A 19,658-nucleotide genomic window follows, 5' to 3' on the forward strand; every position below is an offset into this window, starting at 1 on the left:
GATAGGTGAAGGTATTTTCAACACAGAAGGGGCTGTCCATGTTCGGAGGCTGAGGGGAAGGAAGAGGGAAACCTGTTAGAGAAAAAGCACTATGGAGTCTGGAACCTTCTAAATTTGCTTCTTTCTAGCTTCTTCAGGTTGTGTATTTTAAGCTGGAGCTGACTGTGGCGGCCTTTGAGGAGAGGAAGTTACAGTGAAGGAAAAGCACCTGTGTTGTGCTGTGGGTTGTGTACCCTCGTCCTGCAGGCTCTGTGCCCTGGGTCAGAGCAGCGTTGCATAAGGCTCTGGGCCACGCTGCCTGCCGGACGAGGGCAAACAGCTGGACTTTGGAACTCCGCCCCCAGCCCCGCCCTCCCCGCGGGCCCCTCCTCTCCTCCCCAAGGTGGCTCCGGCTCCCAGAAAGTCACAGCGGCGGCCGCGCGGTGCGGGACGGCCGGGAAGGAGGGCTGAGGTTGCGAGCTGCCTCCGGGGCCGCGGCGCCCGCCGAGGTGGCCTGCCGGCTGCGCTCCCACAGGTGCTGGTGCCCCGGGCCATGCTGGAGCACTGGGGCCACCGGCAGCATGAAGGGCGGCGACCGCGCGTACACCCGAGGTCCCTCTTTGGGGTGGCTCTTTGCGAAGTGCTGCTGTTGCTTTCCGTGCAGAGGTGAGTGACCGTCGGCATTGGCACCTTCTTTTTAGGCAGACTGGACCGGCTGAATTGGGGCGGGGGTGGGGGGATGTGGGATGGGCGAAAATGGGGCTGGGGAGTGGAGCACGGCAGATGGACAGTTTCCTCCCAGCTGTGTTCTTTGCAGTTTCTGCGGCACTACGCGGTTTGCTCGCTCTCTGACTCAGAGAGCTTCAGACTTGGATGCGGAGCTCCAGTTTGGGACCTCAAGTTACTTAGCGTCTTTGGTTGTTGGGCGCCAGTCTGCAGGGGGGTGGGGCGCGGATGCGGGGGGTGGGGAGAGGGCACTGGGAGCTCTGTGCTCCCCGTAGTGGCAGAGTCACACTTTCCTGCTCTCATTTACATATGGACCTCAGCCGCGGGTTAACAGATGACTCTTAGCTATAGGAATGTATTTGACACTTGTCTCTACACCAGGAACTATTTTTGCCAAGCGACAACTTTATTTGGGGACTGGAGCCGGCTTTTCTGTGCCTGGGCTTTGGCAGGCTAGCGTGGGTTTGCAGCTCTGGGCCAGAGCTTGGCTCATTAATTAACCAAGAACTCTCTATGTACCCAATTAGGACTGTATTTAATTATTATGCTAATTTTAATGTCAAGCAGCCTTGCGGGAAGCAACTAATTTCCCCAAAATCAGCCTGCAAAACAAGATAGTGAGAAGGATGACAGAGGAAGGTTATCAGTGTGCAGCCCATCCTGAAAAAGAATGGAGCCCTTCCTAGACAGAGTTAGTAGATGTTCCTAACACATTTCATGTCTCTTTAACACCTCAGCTCAGAGGGTCTGTTTCTATGTAGTTAGAAGTGAGAAGATAGGCTCTCACTTGACATTGGTCTTTTACAAATTTTACCTGATGGTGTCTCGCCTCCACCCCTGTTTGTGATGCCCCAGTCTCCATGCCCATCTTAACCTGATAAGGTCCCCATGGAACTCTCTGAGACTTACTGGTGAATAAACTTTATCCAAGTGACCACCATCCTATGTGCCCACCCTACACACAGCTCTGACAAATTCTCCATCCTAAAGGCAATGGCACCCCACTCCAGTACTTTTGCCTGGAATATCCCATGGACGGAGGAGCCTGGTGGCCTGCAGTCCATGGGGTCGCTAGAGTCGGGCACGACTGAGCAACTTCACTTTGACTTTTCACCTTCATGCATTGGAGAAGGAAATGGCAACCCACTCCAGTGTTCTTGCCTGGAGAGTCCCAGGGACGGGGGAGCCTGGTGGGCTGCCATCTCTGGTGTTGCACAGAGTCGGACACGACTAAAGCGACTTAGCGGCAGCAGCAGCAGCAAACAGATATGAGGCCACAAAAAGTAATTAAAGCTGAAGGACCTTTCCCCAAGTCAGTAAGGTTCATAATCTCAGTGTTAGATTCTCTCAGTCTCTGCATTTAATTAAAACAGCTTAGAACTGCGTAGTAGCTAACTCTAAAAATCAAAATTCAGAGGGAGAAAGAATTTTAGGAGGCCAGGGACCCTCACAAAAATCCAAGCCTAGTTCAGAACCATGTAAAACCGTGGCTGGGAATTGCAAGAAGCGGGTATTAAAAGGGAGAGGAAGCCGGAAATGGCCAAAGGGAATCTGAGTGGGTGGGTTTTCCATGAAGGCTAGGCTGCTGTCCTGGTGCACAGTTTCCAAGTAGGATTTCTAGGGAGTCCATTTCCTGTCCAAAGGCAAAATTTGGGAACTTGGGCGGTGCTTATCTAAAGGCCCTGCAGCTGCCTCCTTGAGTCCAAATGTGTGGCAGCCCAAGCTTCCTGACAGAGTAATTCTCCAGGGGTCTTCCAGCCTTCAGTTTGTCTGAGAATTGCCCTGGCTGGCCCTCTGTGTTGTGGTGCAAGGAGGGGGCGGGGAGCTCACTTGGGGCGCCTGCTGGGTCACCCCCTGCCTGCAGGACTGGGAAAGCAGTGGCTGCAGGCTCTGCGGCTTGGAGAAGGGGGAGTTGCTGCAGCCTGAGTGGAGGAGACTGTCTCAGCTGAAGACAGAGGGAAGCAAAAGTCCTGAGCAGTGAAAGCAGCTTAAAAGGGAAAAGGAGGATAACAAAGGTGGGTGCCTCTCCTCTTCTCCCACTTTACCCCTTACTCTTTCCTAGATCTAAAAGATGTGAAGATGGGAACCTGGGGCTCAAATCTGAGGAGGATGGTGGTGGGCGTGACTTAGCCACCCTTCAAAGAGCTCCTGGCGTCACTGGGCAGGGTGACAGTGTCTGAGGTGTTGGGTACTGCTAGAGGCTTTCTGCATCTGCTTTAACAGAAGAGAGAGCTCTGAGTCCCCACCCAGCCTATAGACATCTATCTGGAAGCCGACTGAAAATATAAGGTCTTATACTGAGCTTGAATGCATTGTCCAGAGCCCGAGAACTCTATGCCCAAGCTGCAACACAGAGGAGGACTCAGGAGAGTGTCTGCGGGGCTGATGGCAGGGCATATCCAGGGACCTGCCTGGCCCTCCTTTTCCATTAAACCAGTTTCTCTGGCTGTAAAGATGACTGTGAAGCTGTCGGAACCCATACTATGGTTCCTAAGTCAAGGGCCCCTGGCTGATTGTGACTGGCTTCCAGTCCTGCATTTAAAGGATACCTCCTAAAGTCTGGGGGAAAAGGAACCAAGAGGAATGTTTTGGTTATTTTTGACACAAACCTAAGCTATCCTGGACTTGCTGTGGTGAATCCTAAGTGGTTGTAATTGTTAACGCTAGAGTAAGAGTTAAGGATTTAGTGATGTACCTATGTGGCCTTTAAATCATATTTAGGAAAAATATAGATGAAGTTAGTAGAGCTTGTCTTTGGGTTTGGGAAAGTGAGGAAGGCAGCTGTCTGGTGTTCTTCTGTTCCAGTTTTTGTTTCTGTTGAGTATGAGTATGGCAGAAAGGTTTGATGAAAGATGATGTTCCTTCCCTACCTTGAAATTAGTGTTAAAGAGCAGGAAAACTGAGAATCATTGGCAGAATGGAAATAGAGATGGGTGAGAAGGAAGGAGGAGAGCAAATAACATTTATAACTGCCTGTTTGGAAGTGAAAAATAGCCAAACATGAAATACTAGTGTGTGTGTGTGTGTGTCTGTGTGTGTGTGTGTCTGTGTGAAGGGTGATCAATCATTGATGCCGTGCTCTGTGGGAAGTTTCAGGATTGCTTTGGCTAGTTACACTTTCCTCTACACCTGAAGAAGTGGGTCCATTCTGGATTGTTCTTTAATGATCTTAAGATTTTAAAAAGCAACTTGTTTCCAAGAGATGAAAAGGATTTCAAGTCACCTGGAGGGTTGCTAAGTCCTATGCTATAGACCAGAAATTGTGACATCTTAGATCACAGAGCCTGGAGATATTTTAGACCTGAGTGGGTGGCAGTCAGTTTTAGAGGCTTTAAGTTTCTAGTCAACTTGTAATTAACCTTGGGTCTATGGACAACTGTCCCTTCTTGGAAGCGTTTCCTGACTACTGGCCTCCTCTGTTTCTCCACAGGGCTCATGGCCTTTATTCATACTTGCTTACTGTTGTATCATTGTCCTTGCAGCTGAAGCCCATGAGCCGACACGGCTCCCCATTTAGACGGTGAACAGTGACTGCTTCAGGAGACTGTCTCAGAGGTGAAAAGAGGAAGCAGTGGTGACTTACCCAGGCTGAGTCAGCTCACAGGAGAGCTGCTGGGATCACATTCCCATGGCTCTCTCATCACAGGGGTGGGTGGGTCTGGATAAAGGTTATGGGGGTTTACAGGGTGTTTGCAAGCCATCTTCATCTATAATTTCTTTTCTCCTCCCTACCTTTTCCCAGAATAACTGAATAGGAACCTTATTCAAAACCTTGATTTGAATGTCCCTTCCCTGGCTCATTTTATAAACTGAATTTAATGTGTGAAACCATGATAGCAAGTTTCTTTAGAAAGGTGTTGGTAACCTCAAAGAGGAACAGAAGTGACCTTCACTTTGGTTTACTTTAATTCACCTCCCAAAGGATAGAGAAGCCTTAGGACATTGAGGAATACGTACCATTTTCTTTCTTTATGTTCCAGGAAGTGCCTTTACCACTATGAAAATTGAATTGACCATTTAACATGTATGTTTTCCCAATACACCTCTTGGTTTCCTCTGCCTCCCAGGGATATACCTTAATCTGGGGAGAATTTCCAAACATACATACTGTCCCCAACCTAGATCTTATGCTTCTCTTCCCATCTCTGATTCTCTGACTCAGTTCAGTTCAGTTGCTCAGTCGTGTCTGACTCCTTGCAACCCCATGGACTGCAGCATGCCAGGCTGCCCTGTCCATCACCAACTTCTGGAGCCTATTCAAACTCATGTCCATTGCGTCGGTGATGCCATTCAACCGTCTCATCCTCTCTTGTCCCCTTCTCCCGCCTTCAGTCTTTCCCAATATCAGGGCCTTTTCCAATGAGTCAGTTCTCTGCATCAGGTGGCCAAAGTATTGGAGTTTCAGCTTCAGCTTCAGTCCTTCCAATGAATATTTGGGACTGATTTCCTTTAGGATTGACTGGTTGGATCTCCTTGCAGTCCAAGGGACTCTCAAGAGTCTTTTCCAATACCACAGTTCAAAAGCATCAATTCTTTGGCGCTCAGCTTTCTTTATAGTCCAACTCTTACATCCATACATGACTACTGGAAAAACCATAGCTTTGACTAGATGGACCTTTGTGGCTAAAGTAATGTCTCTGCTTTTTAATATGCTGTCTAGGTTGGTCATAGCTTTTCTTCCAAGGAGCAAGCGTCTTTTAATTTCGTGGCTGCAGTCACCATCTGCAGTGATTTTGGAGCCCCCAAAAATAAAGTCTCTCACTTTTTCCATTGTTTCCCCAACTATTAGCCATGAAGTGATGGGACCAGTTGCCGTGATCTTAGCTTTCTGAATGTTTGATTCTCTAACTAGTTAATAGTAATAGGGATATCAATTATTCCTGTTTTCCAGTCATAATGTAGCCTAGTAGAAACAGGAATATATGGAATTGGTTGGGGTGCGGGAAATCAAAAATGGACGCCAAATACCCTTCCTTTGGTACCACTGTAAGTCCAGTAATCACTGACCATGCTGTGGGCCTGTCACCACAGCGGTTCCATGTGCCACAAGTTAGTAAGTCCTAGCCTGGCGTGCCGCAGTTCATGGGGTCGCAAAGAGTCAGACATGACTGAACGACAGAACTGAACCTGAGATAAAAAGATAACAGCTCAGACTCTTGTGTTTTTATGCAATGTGTGCGTGAGGGAGGAGGGATTCACTTCTGAGTCCAAACAATGTCATAGGCCTGCCTTGTTCTGGAGTAGTGCTTTTGTATCTACTTAGTGAAGTTCTTCTTGAATCTTGATGCTTCTCTTCTGGCCTAAAAACACTCCCCATCCTTTTGATGCTGCTCCTTTTCAGTTTTCAGTGAGTGTCAGTGGCTTGTGTGACCTGCCCTCTCCTTCAGACCAAATCCCAGATTTTCCCTGCCCTTGAAAGAGCATGGATCTGAACTCTGAAAAGGGCTTCTCAAACAGAAGGGGCTAGCTATTCATGGGACATTAGAACTAGAAGTAACTTCAGAGATTATTTAATAGATCTTTTTTTTTTTTTTTTTTTTCTCCTCCAAGAAGAAACCGATTCAGCCATTTAGTAGCAAGGTCAGACCTATAGCCCTTTCCCAGCACTCTTTCCGCAACTGTGTTTTTCTCTTCCTGCCCATGCGATCAATTTCTCTTCTGGACAAAGACATTTAGGGTCAGCCTCTACCCTTCTCAGTTGGCTTACCCAATTGAGAAGGGTAGAGGCTGACCCCAGGCTGGAACTTGGGTGTTGACTGTGGAATCATCTGTGGTTCCTGCAGGGTGACTGGAGTCATTGGGATCTGAGACCTGCCTGGTCTGTTTTGAGGGGCTGTTCTATCCCAGGACCACAGAAGGCTGAGCATCTCTATCTCTCCCAGAACAGTTTCTGCACATTGTTCTTAGTAACTATTTGTCCATGTTTTTCCCTCTGGTTCAGTTTAACTCCAAGGGTCCCTTTCCCCCCATTTTTCTTGTCTTATTCCATGAAGTGTATGCTTTCGGGTGAAAATGAAGCAATGAAATGCATTCCTATCATTCCATTTTTAATCACTGGTTTTTATGTAACACACAGTGTTTTAATTCATTTGACACATGTTTACATGCTGACTGCCTGCCAGCCCTGCACTGGATACTGGTGGAGAATGGATGGGAATCATAATGGTGCTGACCCCGCTGGGCTGTTATGAGGATAAGTTAAGAGAATGTGTGAAAAGGACTTAGCTTACCACCAGGTATATAAAATGCTTTAAAAAGGTTAGCTACTGATGGTAACAGTAATTGTAATTGTAATATTAGACATAGAACGCATACCCAGGGGCCTCCCAGGTAAATATGTGGGGTCTTCTGGGTGAAAATGCTGCAAATAGACCTTCCTAAGGAATTTCATGGTCTTGGTTCAAACCATTGTCAACTATGCCTCACTGCTGTAGAGCTGCCACTGTGGGGAAAGAAAGTCTGTATCTATAAGTATGATAGGGATTTCCTTCTTTTTAAAATTAAACCAAATAAAACTTTAAAAAACATGACACTTCTAGTATTATAATCACTGGTTACATAAAAGAACGTTTGGGAGTAGGTACTGGCAAGATACCATAAGCATGCTTGAGTTATTCTTCTCTGAGGGGAAACATAGTGTGTCAGAATTGGATCATAATTACACCAGTATTGAAGTTTAGGTCCTGAGAACCTATGTTAAGTAAAAAGACGTCATGTCCTGCCAGCCCCTTGACTTTGGCTAGCAATCCAGTGAAACATTTTTCTGATCCCATCAGCCAGCATTTGTTGCACATCCTTCATTTGCAAAGATTTGCAGGTCCTCTTCAGACTGTCTTTGCCTAGGTAAAAATCATGACCTGCTCACCACAGCCCTTGAGGTTCTAGACATTTGTCTGAGGTTTGGCCAGTATCTTGTGTATTCCTTGTGGATGGGAGACATGGGTAGCTTGGTCTGTTCAGTGGCTAACGGAGCTCCTCTCTCGAGGTTGACAGAACCTTCTGTGTTATGCTTCTGGAAGGAGGGGAGCCCTGGTTAAACACCCGTGAGGCAGCCAAGAGGCTGCCGGATTGACCTTTGCCAGGTAAAAAGCAAAGACCAGAGTTACGGAACAAGTCCTTTCATATCTTTCTTACTTTCCTGGCGACCGCAATGAGGAAACTGGCAGACTGAAAGGAAGGGAAACCCCCTTCTGCTGCGCAGTGGAAACAGCACCTCATAAAACATCTCTGCATCCAGGAACCTGCTCTCCTTGGGGCAGGATTAGTTGTAGGCCTGTGTTTGGTCTCTTAGGGCACCTTGCCTGTGCAGGCTCAGGACTGATCAGGAAGTCCCAGTTTCTTCCCTTTCTCCGTTAGCATAACCATTATTGCTCCCAGGGGGAAAGGGATATTACCCTTCCCCATCCAAAAATGAACCAAGCCTAACTGTTCCAAAAGAATCACAAACACGCCACTTTGTTTAGATTTTGGATCTCAGCCTCACACCTGTGTGGTGCCGCCTCCTCTCCTCATCTTAAAGGAGAAGAGCCTCCAAGAGTGGTTACCACTGGAGAACATATTGGAAATGCAGATTCTTGGCCCTATTGATTCAAATTCCATTGACTACAACCCAGCGGTCTGCGTTTTAACAAGCTCTCCAGAGGGCTTCATATTTTTGGTTTGTTCTTTGCTCTCCACCCTCCCCTACCTTCCTCCTACCTTCACCCAGCTCCAGCAAGGGCATCTGTGACCTGCTTCCTAGGGATTTTGCTTCCTGGGGATTGAGAAGTGGGAAGGGGTGTCCTTCCCACTCACTGTTACTTGAGGGGGATGGGATGGGAGGAGGGGTTGGCATTAAGACTCACGCATATCTTCTCTGAGCCTATTAGCCCCTAAGGACGAGGAAGGGTAGTTACGGCATCCTTCTTCCCATTTAAGACTCCTTCACTTTTGTGATCATTTCCCTCAGACTGTTAATGGTAACTATGCTTAATTAAGAAAAAAATCAAAAGATAGGCAAACCAAAAGGCCATAAAAGTAAAACTTTGATAACATAATCCTAACTACCTAGAAACAACTACTTAACCATTTAATATACTTTTCTATGTGTTTGCTCCCTTTTAAAATAAATGGGTTCATATTATATATTCTGTTTTAAAACAAGATTTTGCTTAATCTTTGAAATGTCTTCCCAAGTAGATGTATTTCCAGTATATTTTTAGTAGCTACAGAGAGTTTTGCCATAGACAAGACTTGAACTTGACAATTGTCAGGACTGATTTAATGCAATGGCTTAAATTTGGTGGGAAGGGATGAGGAAGAGCTTCGGGTTAAGAAATAGATCCTTCCAGAATCGGATTGTTCAGACAGATTCTTGTGGCATTTACATATCTCCACTCCCTACGTCGCACCTTTTCCTTTCCAAGGAGTACAGCCTACCCTCTTCCCCCGTGAGACCAGTATACACAGGGCTAGAGCTGCAGGTTTTACCCACTCAGCCTTTTCTTACCTACTTGGTATTAGGAATCTCCTCAATCCTGAGGCTTCTAACTGTGTAGCTGTTTTCACCAGCAGGTCCAAAGATTTTTTTCTTTCTGTTTTTGAGACATGCCTCCAAAGAGATAGGTCATTTCAAAATTATTGTTATTGGGAAAGAGAGTCTTGATTTACTTCTTTCTGCCTTGGGAAAGCATTTGAAAATATAGATAAATGATGATAAAATTCCGTTACTTAGAGCCATGTTAACATGTGGAATATATCCTTTTTATCTTTTTTCCATGTGTGTATTTTTTCCAGAAATATGACACAGTAGTGTTACAAACTTTTTTCACATAACATATTAAACAATTTTCATGATATTTTTGTGAATGCATCCAGTGATATGCCAGCTCAGTTCAGATTGGGATTGTTAAATATTCAGGATTTTGAGAGTGGATGGTTAAGCTTGAGATCAGCCATAGTGAGAGTATTGATACTAAGAGGGTCACCAGACACCACAAATCAGGGTTTTTTGTTTTATTGAGAAACCTGTTTTAGTAGCATAGCACTAGATGCTCATTTTATCACATGTAAATATGGTTTGTTTTTATTTTCAACTTCCCTATATTTGGTGGTTTCTAATTTTGCTGTTATCAACAATATTATAATGACCATTCTTATAGTCAAGTCTTGACACAAACCTATAATTACTTCCTTAGGATAAATCCCGTAAAGTGGAGTTCTGGAAAGAAATGACATCCTGGATTTCAAGACTCAGTTGCCAGTTACCCCCAGTTCTATACTCTTTGAAGGGAAGAGTGTGCAGTTCTTTGTTTAAAGAGGATTTATGAGGAACATCCTCTGGGACCAGGAATTTCACGTCTCTCCTGTTTACTTCTGTTTACATTTTCTGAATTAACTTAATTCTTTTTTATAAGGATATGCTGGCTGAGAGCCTTTGTTTCTTAAGCTGTGTTCTGATAGGTATGGTGTAAAAAAAAAAAATACACTTTGTGATGGTAATGGACTGAGAGGCAATATATCATAATGATGAAGAGCTTGGACCCTGGAGCCAGAATGAATTTGACCACTTACCTATGTGATTTTGTGCAAGTTACATAAACTCTGCCTTGGTCTCCTCATCTGAAAGATGGAAATGTAGTGAAATGTGATGATCAGGAAATCCAGTCATGGAGCTCTTACAAGGCTTAGATGGGTTGACATATGTTAATCACCCAAAACTGGCACGTGGTGAGTGGTATGTGAGTGTTGGGTTACTGTTAGCATTAATGAGTGTATAGACGTCTCTGTGGAACTGTGCTTTCACGTTCAAATGATTTCATTAGCTCCCTGATCAAATGAGAAATCGAGCTGAGCATATTTTGTATGCTTAGTCCCCAAATATTTGAGTACCATGTGGCAGGTATTAGACTAGCCACCACAGAGAATTTAAGATGTTTTTATGCCCCTGAGGATCTTTTAGTTCAACTTGGGGGTGCTTGATAAGTACGAAACAGTAAATAATGACCCCTCCAAAAAACCAAGGAAAAATAGTTGCTGAAGACAATAAGAGGAAAGATGCTTCAAGGATCTGCCTGGTTTCTTACTAAAATAACGATGCAGAGGCTGACGGGAGCACAGTGGCCTGGGGATCTGAGAGGGCTTATCAGGAGATTAAGGGTTCTCTCTGGGCCTTACAGGTTTTTAGGAATTGTTCTATTTATTGATTTTGGCTGTGCTGGGTCTTTGTTATAAGCTTCTCTCTAGTTCTGGTACACGGACTTCTCAGGGGCTTCTCTTGTTGCAGAGTAGGCTCTTGGGCACACGGGCTTCTGCAGTTATGGGCCCAGGAGTCCCCAGGCTCCAGAGCACAGGCTCAACAGTGGTGGGACATGGGCGTAGTTGCCGCATGGCATGTGGAATCTTCCCTGATCAGGAATGGAACCTGTGTCTCCTGCGTTGGCAGGCAGATTCTCCACTGAACCACCAGGGAAGCCCCCTACAGGGGTTTTTAAAGGGCTGCGTTTACAGTGTGCTTAGAGCCAGCAGTTAATGCAGTAGACCACAGAGGAGAGGTTAGACCCGCCTTCTCAAGCTGTGTTAATTCTGCAGCCAGCAGCCATATGTGGCTACTGAGGACTTGAAATGAGCCTGGTCCAAGTGGAGCTGTACTGAAGTGTAAATTACATGCCAGATCTAAAAGAGTTACTTCACAAAGTGTGAAATAGTTCAGTGATCTTTTTATAGATTACATATTGAAATGATCGTGTTTTGGACATATTGGGTTAAATATGATATATGAAAATTAATTGTACCTGTTTGTTTTTACTTTTTACTGTGGCTACTAGAAGATTTTAAATGATGTAAAATTATGCAAGTTTATTTTTTATGTAATATAAAATACATGGCTCATATTTGTGGCTTGCATTATGTTTCCCCTGGATGGAGCTTTCCTGCATCTTATAGTCCATGATACACTTATGTGCCGGAGTAGAAAGGATATAAAACTAGAAACTTTCATCCCACTTCAGGGCCAATCCCAGCCCATTCCCTCAGTCCTCTCCGTTAATTCCAGGAGGATAGCAGTCTCTCTCATGCTTGAAGCTGCCCACAGGCCTTCCCCACTGAAACCTCCAAGGAAAGCGGTCATACATTTTCCTTTCTGAGCCAACACAGTTTGTGAGGAACAAGACTGAAATCGCAAGTTCTCCTCAGAGAGCTCAGATTAGCCACCTTTTGGGAGCAAAATGAGGGAGAGTCTTAAAAAGAACAGTGAACAGGAAGGGGGACGATGTGCTACCCGCTCCCAACTCTCTAACCCTCGGCTGACTGGCTTCACTCCAGTCCTGCCTCCTCGCATGGCATGAGAAGTGTGGCTGGCCTGGCCCCAGGATCTGAGGGATAGGATGGGGCTGTGTGGCAGGGTGAGGGGAGCCCGCTGCTCTGACTTGGGACTGAGATCCAGAGGAGACCTGACTAGGTGGGCGTGTGCAGCTCTTGGTTGAACTCAGGCAAGTTTCATTTTGCCATTGAGCTGAATGACGTTTGAGGTTTAATTCATTCCGAGCATCATTTTTCATTCCATTTTTGTCCTTTCAAAGCTTCACTGAGTGCTTGACAGAGTGTAGCGTTATATAGATGCTGGGACCATCTCCCTATTTGTGTAGGGAATGTGTATATATAGCTCACCTTGTTTGTGTGGTGTCATAGATTGCCAGAATGTTACCGCATTCACAGAACAAAAGATCTCAGTTTTATCCTTGAGAAGAGCACTTTGGAAAAGATAAAGGACTTGCCTGAAGTCTTAGCTGGTACTGAGTAAAATAATATCATTCTGTCTGTAGCATACTGCTTATACTTTTATTAGAAAAGATAGTGGAATTGCTTCTGAGCCTCTTGGCTAAGACCAAGTATAGAAAAGACAGTGAAACGTAGAATGGGAAAGTGAGTGTTAGCCGCTCAGTCATATCCGACTCTTTTTCAACCCCTTGAACTGCCAGGCTCCTCTGTCCATGGAATTCTCCAGGCACGAATACTGGAGTTGGGTTGCCATTCCCTTCTTCAGGCATCTTCCTGACCCAGGGATCAAACCCAGATCTCCTGCATTACAGGCGAATTCTTTACTGTCTGAGCCACTAGGGAAGCCCAAATGTAGAACAGTCCTGCTCTTTTGTTTGGGGGGGATGGGGAGGGTAGAAACACTGAATCAAGTCTTCTGGGAGATCCAGCTCTTTGAGTAGGGCAGAGGTCCCAGTGAATGAGAAGTCACTCTCTGGTTCCTGGAGCTATGTCCTTGCCACCTGCTCTAGATTTGCTCCCGTTGGAATCTGCCCTGCCGTGGCCACTTGCATCTGGTGTTTCAAAATGTCTAGAGGGATCCTGTGGGAACTTTACAACTGTGAAGTCACAGCTGAATTCCCAGACGCTGGAGCTGAGGGTTAGGTTCCACTCATCCTGACCAAGTCAGGATCTGTTCCACTGGCCTGGGGTCTCCAGGTGAGGCCAGGCGATACTGGGGACCTTCTTTAGACATGTCACGGGGCCTTCCTATTACCTTCTAGGCCTGATGGAAGGTCAGGGTTGATCCAAAGCCAGGCCTGGGTAGCCTGCTCCTATCTAATCAGGGTCTCATGAAGCCCTCCCAAACAACCCAGGGAGGTCTGTGGCTGCCACGGTATTCTGGGGACCTTACTCAAAGTTTCCTGGACTGGTCATCTCTGACTCCTCCAGAACTGGAGGATAATTGGAGATCACAGCCACTGACCAAAGTGGACATAGACTGCCCTTATAAGTTTACAGTTTAGAGAGGGCAGCAGATCTCTCACACACACAGATCTTTGTAAGTGTTCTCAATGGATGCTATGAGAGTATCTGTTGGAGGGAGAGAGAAGGAGGTAGAATTTACACTGGGGCAATAGGGAACTTGTAGGCGAAACTGTCATAAGTACCAAAAGCTTTGTTACTACCATTCTTCTGGTCCCTAAGTGTATATCATTTGCATTCTGAGCCTCATTTAAAAGAGTCTTTTGCAAAAGCTTTGCTCACTATCATGGGAAAACACAGGGAAGTCAAGTAAAAGAGGCATAAAGCCAGATAGTTTTTGGAGGCCCCCTACTTGACACTGGCTTGCTTCCAGAGCTTATGCGCCATTCTTTGGTCCACAAGCACCTGGGGAACCTGTACAGTGTCCACAAAGGATCACTGGTGAGGTCTTCACTTTCTAATTCATGACCTGAGTCCTAGGGAGCTGTCATATTCCTCCATACTTTGAAACTGGGATCCAGAGAAAAGGGCTAAATTCCCACTCACCACTACCCACCCACCTTGGGCTTCTCCACCCCTGCCCCTGGCTCTAGTTTCTGCTCTGGGGCGTTACCATCCAGAGCTGCCACCTCCTGTAGGGATATACCCCCCTCATGTGTGAGGACAGTTTTCAGCTTAGTCGGAGTGATTGTCTTCAGTAGTGTTGTAGACTTGACTCAACAACATGCAGGAGATTGTACTCGATGGCTTCCGAGACTCTTTCCAGTTCCCATTCCACAAAAGGGTTTAAAAAACCAGACAATTCTATTTATTTATTTGGATTCTGTGTGAAAACAGAGAAGATCTCAGTAACCTTTTGAGTTTTTTCCAGTCTTTTTAATTTTTAAGACCCTGTTTCTTTGTGCTTTGGTTTGAAAATTATACCCCCTTCCCAATTTAACTTATGTCTTGACCACCAAATAGTGCTTCCACTTGGAGTATAACCAGCCACCTCTCCCAGAGTGTCTGTGGATCTCCTCAAACAGCCAGCTTCCCAGCTCCTTCCCAGTGAGGTGGTCAGGTCTAAATTTAACTGTGACCTTCTGCCAGCATATGCAAGCTCAGGCTGCAAGAGCAAAACAGCCGATCTGTCCTCAAGGGTGTGTGCAAGCCTCCTCCGAAGGCCAGAGCAGCCTTGTGGGGAGAAGAGGAGGACTTCAGGGTAGGGAGAAGTATAGTCATCCCAAGTGACGATTGGAGTTTATCCAGGCTTGGCTGGGTCCCTGGAGAAAGTCAGCTAAATTCTCCACCCCCTTGGAGTTTCCTCCCATTGCGCAGAATCAGCAACTAACTCACCTGGATTTGCAGTTACCATGGCTTCCTGCCAAGCATTATGCCACAGTTATGTGCTCACTCTTGTCTCTTATTCCAAAGTCGCCAATCCCGGGTTCATGAGATACAATCTGCACATTGTATTATATAGATTTCCACCCTGGTTTGGTTGTCTGGAATGTGTCTTTGTTGGGTTTGTGTCTTTTTATGTATCAATGTGTACATATCTCAGAGACAGGACAGAGACATTGTCCATAATACTGGAATAGCTTGGCACATGCAAAGGATTGAAACTGGTTTAGTTTGTAAAATATTTCTTATTGTAATTTAGTCACACCTCCAATTTGTGTTTATAGTCATGATTAGCAGCCTACACCATAAAATTTATACATACATATGTGACATTTTCAGAATGGTATCAGATTGTGACTCAACTAGGGCAGTCTTATTTTTCTGTTTGATCTCTACAAACAGAGGCAGGTTTGGAGAGGCTACATGGAGTGTGTCTTTCCGAAATGCCCCGGCTTGTACTTGCGAGGAGAACCAGATCACAAAGCTTCTGGAGCTGTGATTCTAGTACTTTGTAACAATGTCCAGTTAGTCTTACAAACAGGGACTTGACTCAGAAGGGAACATGGGCCATTTAGCTATCTTGTGCTCATCTGTCATTTTCTGTAAGTAAACAAGAAGGATTTTGAGGGCAAGTCTCTTTTGAGCTCAGGTCTCTAAGGGAAGTGTGAGTTAGAGGGGTCAGACTGAGTTTCCATCCTGTCATTAGAATTTACTAAACTGCATTAGTCTAGTTACTTTTTTATGCTAATTGTTTCATCTTTATACTTGGGAAAATACAGGTATTTACTGGAGTGTATCTCCTAATATAGTCTTGGCTTTCTGGTGCATAGACTGCACTCTGTAAATGCTAACTTATGAGTAATCATATTCTTTCTCATTATCAGATATTTCTCTGTCTTACAGGGCAGTAATTGGAGATGGACCATTAAGTGGGATGGAGGATTAGTGAACATTTTTCAAAGCTTTCCAGGGAAGCAGACCTGAAACTTAGTAGACCTCTAATTAATGGCTTTTTGTCCAATTTTGGTCCCTGGGAGTGTCCATTTTCAAAATAAGTTGCTGAACTGGTGGGTCCTAGGGCTGATTCAGGGTGCCAGTTTTTCTTGAGAGGTATAAAGTTCTCTTCCCTACACCTGGAGGCCAGTGTGTGTCTTAAGCACTTTCTCAGCAGGTTATCTCTAACAACCTTTATATTTATTTGTTTAGTCTCTGCCATTATCCTGTATTCATGTCCAAAGTTGATCATCTTGGATGTGTTCCTTTAATTACTGCAGTTATCTGCTGTGCTCTGGTACATATCTGATCTTCCATTTATGGCTCAGAAATGTCCTCTTTGTCGTCAGCAGCCAGTCAGAGCTTCTTGTATTCAGAAATCGCATTTATCACTTTTAAACAAAGAAACTTGACATTCTGGTTATTAAATAAATATAATATTGGTTAGATTTAGATTACTTTTGCCAATAATGAAACTCACAGACCTTCGTGTTCAGTGAGAAAGAGGAAGTGAAAAGTCTCTAAAATTGATTTTCTTTGGGTCTATGTGGAGTCAGGCATGTGATCGTCCTTAACTTAATCCCCATGGCCCAGAGAATAAAATATTCCAGTTATTTTAGGACCTACCCCTGAGATGGGGGGTGGGGCTGGAGATTGAGCAGGGACAGGGTTTCAACTCACAAAGCTGGGAAATCTGAGGTGCTCGTGTGAAGGGGAAAGAAAGAAGTGGGTGCTGGGGAGACAGCTAGCAGATATCCTCTCTGTTGACCTATAGGCCCTTGGTCTAATGAGAAAGTGCAGTGAGTTTAGGGACAAGTCAAGTCCCCCTGCCTCCTCTGTTGGGCGTGCCCAGAGGACAGCACCAGCAGCTCTTCTGGAGAAGTAAGGCTGTGTGCAGGGAAGGCCTTATGAAGAGATGACATGGGGAGTGAGTCTTGAAGGGTCAGGAGAGATGCTCTTCACCCAGGTAGCTGGGCAAAGGAAACAGCGTGGGGAAAGAGGTGGGATCCGGGAACGAAAGGGAGTGTCTGTGGAAATGATTTACCAGGTGCCACTACTGCCTCCCCTTTGATGGTCTCTGGGGAGTCAGCCTACACATTTCACATCTGAGAAGACGGGCTCAGAGAGATGAAACCATTTTCCCAAGAGCATGTGGTTAATAAATTGAGTCCTGGTTTCTTCTCATTGTTCCACTCTGTCTCCCACTCACCCTGCTGCCCGCCCTGCTTGATTCTGATCTTTGTATCAAGTTCTATATTTTTTATTACTGTGCTGGAATTTGGTACAGTTCCATATTGTGTTCTGAAACTATGGGATAGATTTGTAGTTCCAGAAGCAGCTTTTTCTTGCAGGGTATTACTTTTATTTGCATATGTAAACCCTGTGCTGCCAAAGCTCTTAACCTAAGTATTGCCTGGTACACACACACACACACACACACACACACACGTGCACACACTGTTATACCCTAAATAGCAGAGGCCTAGAATGTTTGTCTACTTTTGCCAACATCTGACTGTGATTATCTTTAACCACAGTCACTCTTGTTTGTCTCTTAAAATAGTATCAACTCTCTCAGGGAGGCTGTTTCTAGTCATCACAGCCCTCCCAGAACCCTGTGTGTTCCACCTGCCTTCTCCTGGTAGGAGGGCAGCCTGTGATTGACCGTGATTAATTTCCTGCTCCCTTGTGTTGACACTCCTGAATTCTTCTGTAGGGTTCACAGACCTCTCCTAGTGAGACCATTAGATTTCACCTCCAGAGCCCCCTGTTAACTTGAGTAACTGAAAGTGTAGCTCTCCCTGCAATGTCCATCATCCCTTCTTTCTTCCTGTGCCTTTCTCTGCCCAGGGGCCCTGGACTGTGCAGGGGTCGCCTCCCCCACAGGAGAGCTGCCTACAGGCCCGCCTGTGTCTGCCCTGTGGGGTGGACCCAGCCAAGTGTCCCCTTTTAATTTGACTGCATTGGGTCTTTGTTGTGGCACGGTGGATCTTCGTTGGGGTGTATGGACTCAGTAACTCCACAGTATGTGGGATCATAGTTCCCTGACCAGGGATCAAACCCACATCCTCTACATTGCAAGGAGGATTCTTAACCACGGGACTACCAGGGAAGTCCCAACCCACCCAGTTTTTGGAATGGAATACTCATCTCTGCTGTTGCTTGGCATAGATGTTGAAAATGTGTATCCTGACTATGGGATTCTGTCTCAAAGAAAGTCAGTATTCCCCTCTGCTAGCCTGTCAGATTCCTTTGCTTTAGATCATGAACTCCTTATTACCAAATTCAGACTTAAATTGAAGAAAGTAGGGAAAACTGCTAGACCATTCAGGTATGACCTAAATCAAATCCCTTATGATTATACAGTGGAAGTGAGAAATAGATTTAAGGGACTAGATCTGATAGATAGAGTACCTGATGAACTATGGAATGAGGTTCCTGACATTGTACAGGAGACAGGGATCAAGAGCATCCCCATGGAAAAGAAATGCAAAAAAGCAAAATGGCTGTCTGGGGAGGCCTTACAAATAGCTGTGAAAAGAAGGGAGGTGAAAAACAAAGGAGAAAAGGAAAGATATAAGCATCTGAATGCAGAGTTCCAAAGAATAGCAAGAAGAGATAAGAAAGCCTTCTTCAGTGATCAATGCAAAGAAATAGAGGACAAGAACAGAATGGGAAAGACTAGAGATCTCTTCAAGAAAATTAGAGATACCAAGGGAACATTTCATGCAAAGATGGGCTCGATAAAGGACAGAAATGGTAGGGACCTAACAGAAGCAGAAGATATTAAGAAGAAGTGGCAAGAATACACAGAAGAACTGTACAAAAAAGATCTTCATGACCCAGATAATCACAATGGTGTGATCACTCATCTAGAGCCAGACATCCTGGAATGTGAAGTCAAGTAGGCCTTAGAAAGCATCACTATGAACAGAGCTAGTGGAGGTGATGGCATTCCAGTTGAGCTATTTCAAGTCCTGAAAGATGATGCTGTGAAAGTGCTACACTCAATATGCCAGCAAATTTGGAAAACTCAGCAGTGGCCACAGGACTGGAAAAGGTCAGTTTTCATTCCAATCCCAAAGAAAGGTAATGCCAAAGAATGCTCAAGCTACCTCACAATTATACTCATCTCACACGCTAGTAAAGTAATGCTCAAAATTCTGCAAGCCAGGCTTCAGCAATATGTGAACCGTGAACTCCCTGATGTTCAAGCTGGTTTTAGAAAAGGCAAAGGAACCAGAGATCAAATAGCCAACATCCACTGGATCATGGAAAAAGCAAGAGAGTTCCAGAAAAACATCTATTTCTGCTTTATTGACTATGCCAAAGCCTTTGACTGTGTGGATCACAATAAACTGTGGAAAATTCTGAAAGACATGGGAATACCAGACCACTTGACCTGCCTCTTGAGAAATCTGTATGCAGGTCAGGAAGCAGCAGTTAGAACTGGACATGGAACAACAGACTGGTTTCAAATAGGAAAAGGAGTCCCTCAAATCTGTATATTGTCACCCTGCTTATTTAAGTTATATGCAGAATACATCATGAGAAACACTGGACTGGAAGAAAAACAAGCTGGACTCAAGATTGCCGGGAGAAATAGCAATAACCTCAGATACGGAGATGACACAACTCTTATGGCAGAAAGTGAAGAGGAGCTAAAAACCCTCTTGATGAGAGTGAAAGTGGAGAGTGAAAAAGTTGGCTTAAAGCTCAACATTCAGAAAACGAAGATCATGGCATCCGGTCCCATCACTTCATGGGAAATAGATGGGGAAACAGTGGCAACAGTGTCAGCCTTTATTTTGGGGGGGGGGGCTCCAAAATCACTGCAGATGGTGACTGCAGCCATG

At 45.2% G+C, this 19,658-nt stretch overlaps 1 protein-coding gene across 19 annotated transcripts in view; it reads left to right on the top strand.

The window, feature by feature from the left end:
• KALRN (kalirin RhoGEF kinase) overlaps positions 1 to 19,658 on the top strand; it is a 699,404-nt gene that overhangs the window by 574,287 nt on the left and 105,459 nt on the right. For 4 of the 19 annotated variants that reach the window (XM_027956548.2, XM_027956538.2, XM_027956551.2 and 1 more), the window contains exon 1: positions 380 to 645. The exons of the other annotated variants lie outside the window; for them this stretch is intronic. In XM_027956548.2, coding sequence (XP_027812349.1) covers positions 561 to 645 — 85 coding nt within the window. In that variant the 5' untranslated portion in view covers positions 380 to 560. Of the gene's footprint in view, positions 1 to 379; positions 646 to 19,658 lie in introns of those variants that run through there. 19 annotated transcript variants of the gene reach the window in all.

Source organism: Ovis aries, chromosome 1 (genome assembly GCF_016772045.2).
Source record: "Ovis aries strain OAR_USU_Benz2616 breed Rambouillet chromosome 1, ARS-UI_Ramb_v3.0, whole genome shotgun sequence".
NCBI lineage: Eukaryota > Metazoa > Chordata > Mammalia > Artiodactyla > Bovidae > Ovis > Ovis aries.